The sequence below is a fragment of the Aethalodelphis obliquidens genome, unplaced genomic scaffold, assembly GCF_003676395.1.
Source record: "Aethalodelphis obliquidens isolate GAN/ISIS:26980383/991018 unplaced genomic scaffold, ASM367639v1 scaffold745, whole genome shotgun sequence".
In the NCBI taxonomy this organism is placed as follows: domain Eukaryota; kingdom Metazoa; phylum Chordata; class Mammalia; order Artiodactyla; family Delphinidae; genus Aethalodelphis; species Aethalodelphis obliquidens.
In genome coordinates this window covers 788-5038 of record NW_020838656.1, presented here as the reverse complement: position 1 = coordinate 5038, position 4251 = coordinate 788, and the positions used below count along the sequence as shown (strand labels likewise).

The following is a 4251-nucleotide window of genomic DNA, read 5'->3' as shown; positions in this document are numbered from 1 at the left end:
TTGGTTGGATTTAGGGTCATTATCATTCCTTATGAAAAGGAAGGTAACCCAGAAGCTTGCTATTCAGAAGGCTATGACAGATGCATTCCAGAAACGGCTGATTGTGGTTTTAGGTAAGACCTTTCTGATTGTCCTTGAAGTACTTCAGTTTCAGTGAGCAAATAAACTTATTTGAAAAGTTAGTTAGATGGGACTTCCCCAGTGGTGCAGTGGTTGAGAGTCCGCCTGCCGATGCAGGGGACGCGGGTTCGTGCCCCGGTCTAGGAAGATCCCACATGCCGCGGAGCGGCTGGGCCCGTGAGCCATGGCTGCTGAGCCTGTGCGTCCGGAGCCTGGAATGGGAGAGGCCAGAACAGTGAGAGGCCCGCATACTGCAAAAAAAAAACAAAACAAGTGAATTGGATGAAAATAATGGTTCTCTAAAACATTACCTATTCTTTCATTCACCAGATGCTTTCACAGCAGCAGTCTTAAATTTGTTCTTTAGGCATTTATGAGAAAAACGACAGTGAATATTATTGTCCCCAGTGTTTAGATGTAGAATGACTTGCCTCAGTTCATACAGAAAGTGTTTGGTCCAGTTCTTCCTCAATTGCTTGCTTATCATACAGAATAGTGTAGTGATTATAAGCCTTGGACACCTGTGTTTGAGTCCTAACTTTGTCTCTTAGATTTATTTGTTGTTGTTGTTGCAATTTTAGGTTTTTCTAGCCAGAGAAATTTGAAGGTGTTTAATATCTCTAAGCTGCAATTTCTTTATCTGCAAATAGGGTTAGTAATTCAGCTTACCACCTAATGGGGGATATTGTAAGAGTAAATGAGATGATGAATGTAAAAAGCTTAGAACTATGCCTGAAACATAGTAAGCAGACAAAATATATGGACTATTATCATTGTTGTTTTCTTGTTGAAGAGTTTATTAGATTATGTTTTAGGAATCAGTTTAATTTCAGCTTTCATTTCTGATATATTGGGTGAATATGATTCTTATATAATTATCGGATACGTTTCTGTGATCCTTGAAAGTGGTCATGCTACTGAATAGCGTTGATTGTGTTCCCTATCGAGTTATACAGTGGTGAGAATGTCACAGGCTGTGCCCAAAGGAAACTTTATGATTAGTAGATTCCCGGAACAGAATTGCTCCCCTGCTTCACAGCCCTGCAGGCTTAGAGACTGAGAAATCCTAGCTAAGTTTCAGAGACCTTATTTGCTTGTAAGAGTTGACCCTGCATTGGTCTTGGCCTTTCTGCCTGGGCAGTCCTTCCAATGGAGTTTGACTTCCCTGGTCATCAGGCTGAATCTCCACCAGCTGTCAACTCTGGGTAACAACCTTTAAGAACCAAACTAAATGTCTGGGTTGTTTGTCCTTAATATGCCAAGGTACTCCTTATATGTACTCAAAACTCCTTAGACCAAAAAGCCTGGTGGCTCTAGCTTGCTTTGAGGAAAGCTGTATTGTCCAAAGGGTACATGGGCCAGTTTCTGCCAGTAGAGTGTTCAAATGCTCTCTGTCTCTGTCTCCAAAGCTTTGTTCATTGTATCTGGTAGAATTTTGGTCCCAAGGAGTAGGCACTTGCCTTGCTTCTAACATGAAGTATCTATTATAGTCCAGTGGTATCTACCCCAGGTTTGAACTCACTTTGACGCCCACCTAATGCCTTCCTATTTCATTGTATTGTGATTGAACATTTTTGTTTCCACAGCTTTTAATTCCTATGTCATTATTCCTTAGTTCTTATTTGTAAGATCATAAAGGTTTTTGAACCAAAGTTGATACTTGTTATATATTTTTTCACAAGTAATTATGATAAAAACGGAAGTGTCAGATGAGGGAACTTCTAGGAAAATGCTCTTATTTTCTGCTTTTGGAAGTCAAAAGAATGTCTAATTATTGGGTGCTACCATTGTATACAGGAAGTTTTAGAACAAGAAACCTTGTGAATTGATCCTTGTTAGCTTTATTTCAGAAAGTGGTAAAGTAGCTCTGGCATATAGACCCTGTGAAGAGGCCACAGATGCTAGAACCAAAGAGGAGCTACAGGATTTCATTCAAGTATGTGGAGATAAAAACTCAAGGGGTACACAGCCAGTGTAGCCGTAATTCAAAGCACCCAGCAGGATTTGGAAGACTTTGGCATGTCTACTCAGCTCTGTCATCCTCAGGAAAAGGTGAAACTCTGAAACTGCTTTTGAGACAGGGAATTTCTAGGACTTTTCCAAGTCCCGAGCCTTGTCTCTGGCCCCTTATTTGAAGTTTGGAGAGCAGGATTGAGGGCCATCAGTGTACGTCTACAGTTGTGGACACAGGAGAAGACACAGGCCTTTTAGAACTCCCCTCAGATAGAATTGCAAGGATATGGGAACAAAGTAACTATGGCCTTAAGTGTGATTATGCTACAGTGTTTAAAAACTATTCATGCCTTTCAAGTAAGGTATATTACCCAGATTTCAGCATCTCATATATATCCTGTGTTAAATATTTTGCCGAAGAACCTTACTGTAAACCAATTATATGAATGCCTCAAATTAGTGATTAAGTTGTCAACGTAATTTCTAAAAGAAAACATTAATGTACTGCGTATAGGATTTTCATTAAAAAGGAGCAACAAATGTGTTTCATGTCATTGAGAGCTGAATTTGGGGCTAGATTTCTGATGATTTAACTCACCCCAATGTTGCAAAGTTTGTTCTGAAGGGAAGAAAGTAGAGAAAGAAAAGGTGGTTATGTTCTGAAAAATGTAAAAATTTTGAAAGTTTTTCCTGTACAATATAATTATTTTAATTCAATTTAAATCAGTCAAGGAAACTTCAGACGTATCCATGTTTGGGCTTTAAGAAGTCTAGCTTCCTGTGAAATGTGAGAGGAAAGGATTCCGTATTGATTCTAAAGATTTCGGAAACCTGATTATAACAACAGATCCATTCCTAAATGAGGCCAATCTTGGAATCAGTTCCATTTAGAAACCATTATGGCTAGGCACTGGAAATAAGCTCCTTCTCTCTTGGAGTTTAGGTGTTAAAGGTGTACCAGACAATTAAAAAGGACTAAAATCAAATAGATTATGAAAAGGACTGTGAAGAAAGTAAATAGGGTGCTAGTTACAGTAGTTCAAGAAAGTTACTTAACATGCTGACTTTAACATTCGAAGTGTCTTCTCCATGTGTGCACACAGGGTAGACGTCTGAAAAGTGACACTGTAGTTTTTTCTAGATTAATGGCTCTGTTGAGACAAGGTGGGGTGTGGGAAGTTTGCCCATGCTAATGTAAAGGGCCATTCACTTGGTTTTAGACTGTCTTTCCCAGAATGAATTGCTCACCTGCCCCAAACCCCTCCTACAGAAGTTCTGGAGTCATCACTGATTCAGTGGTAACCCCTAATAACAGAGTGGTGAATGAATAATGAGACGTGAATACTGAGAGTTTGGAGGAAACGGCAAACATTTTATTTTATTGTTTTTTATTTTTTTAACATCTTTATTGGAATATATTTGCTTTACAATGGTGTGTTAGATCAGTTATACATATGTTCCCCTATCTCTTCCCTCTTGCGTCTCCCTCCCTCGCATCCTCCCTATCCCACCCCTCTAGGTGGTCACAAACCACCGAGCTGCTGTGACAAAGTGAGAGAATGGCATGGACATATATACGCAACATTTTCGAATAATTGTAAGGTGTGTTCCCCTCCCGCCACCCAACTGGTGCTCATTTTGCTGGTCAGCAACTCTTCTTGTCAGCCTTGTGGCCAAAGGGAGGAAGAATGTGTCTCAGACTTCACCTCTGAGGAGGAAGAGTTCAGATTGCCAGAACTGGCTTAGCACTTTTGAATTTCCCAGAATGCTACGTCCTGTGGTTTCCTCGGGAAGCTCTGCATCCTTCCCACCCCCCCTCCACCCCTGAGCTGCTGGAGTTTGGGGCCACTCGGGTCTGCAGCCCAAATCCCGCCTCATTGTTTGGGGCCAGGGAGGGCAGGGAGGGGTTGGGAAGAGGGCCCGGCAGGAGGTAAGTGTCGCCTTTGCAAGGGGAAGGATGGCTTGGGCCCTGGGGACTCTGGGCAAAAGGCCCACTGTGGTGGCGCGGATTGGATCTCCGCACTAACCTAATAAAGGTGGCGTAACTAAAGATGTCATAAATAACGGGTGGAACGTTAGGCGGGGGAGGGGCGCGCGGTTGCTAACCTGAGCGCTCGCGTCAGCGCTGGCATAGCGGTTCAGCTCGGACACAGGATGTGGCTCCGGCTCCTCACTGGC

At 42.1% G+C, this 4251-nt stretch overlaps 1 protein-coding gene across 8 annotated transcripts in view; it reads left to right on the top strand.

Annotated features, from left to right (window-relative positions):
* LOC113616881 (RAD52 motif-containing protein 1-like) overlaps positions 1-3847 on the top strand; it is an 8615-nt gene extending 4768 nt beyond the window's left edge. For 3 of the 8 annotated variants that reach the window (XM_027100253.1, XM_027100250.1, XM_027100251.1), the window contains exons 5-6: positions 15-113; positions 3593-3847. In XM_027100253.1, the coding sequence (XP_026956054.1) occupies positions 15-113; positions 3593-3819 (326 nt within the window). In that variant the 3' untranslated portion in view covers positions 3820-3847. Of the gene's footprint in view, positions 1-14; positions 151-1959; positions 2965-3592 lie in introns of those variants that run through there. The other 5 variants (XR_003431440.1, XR_003431441.1, XM_027100252.1 and 2 more) reach the window with 5 other exon arrangements.
* The last annotated feature ends 404 nt before the right edge of the window (positions 3848-4251 follow it).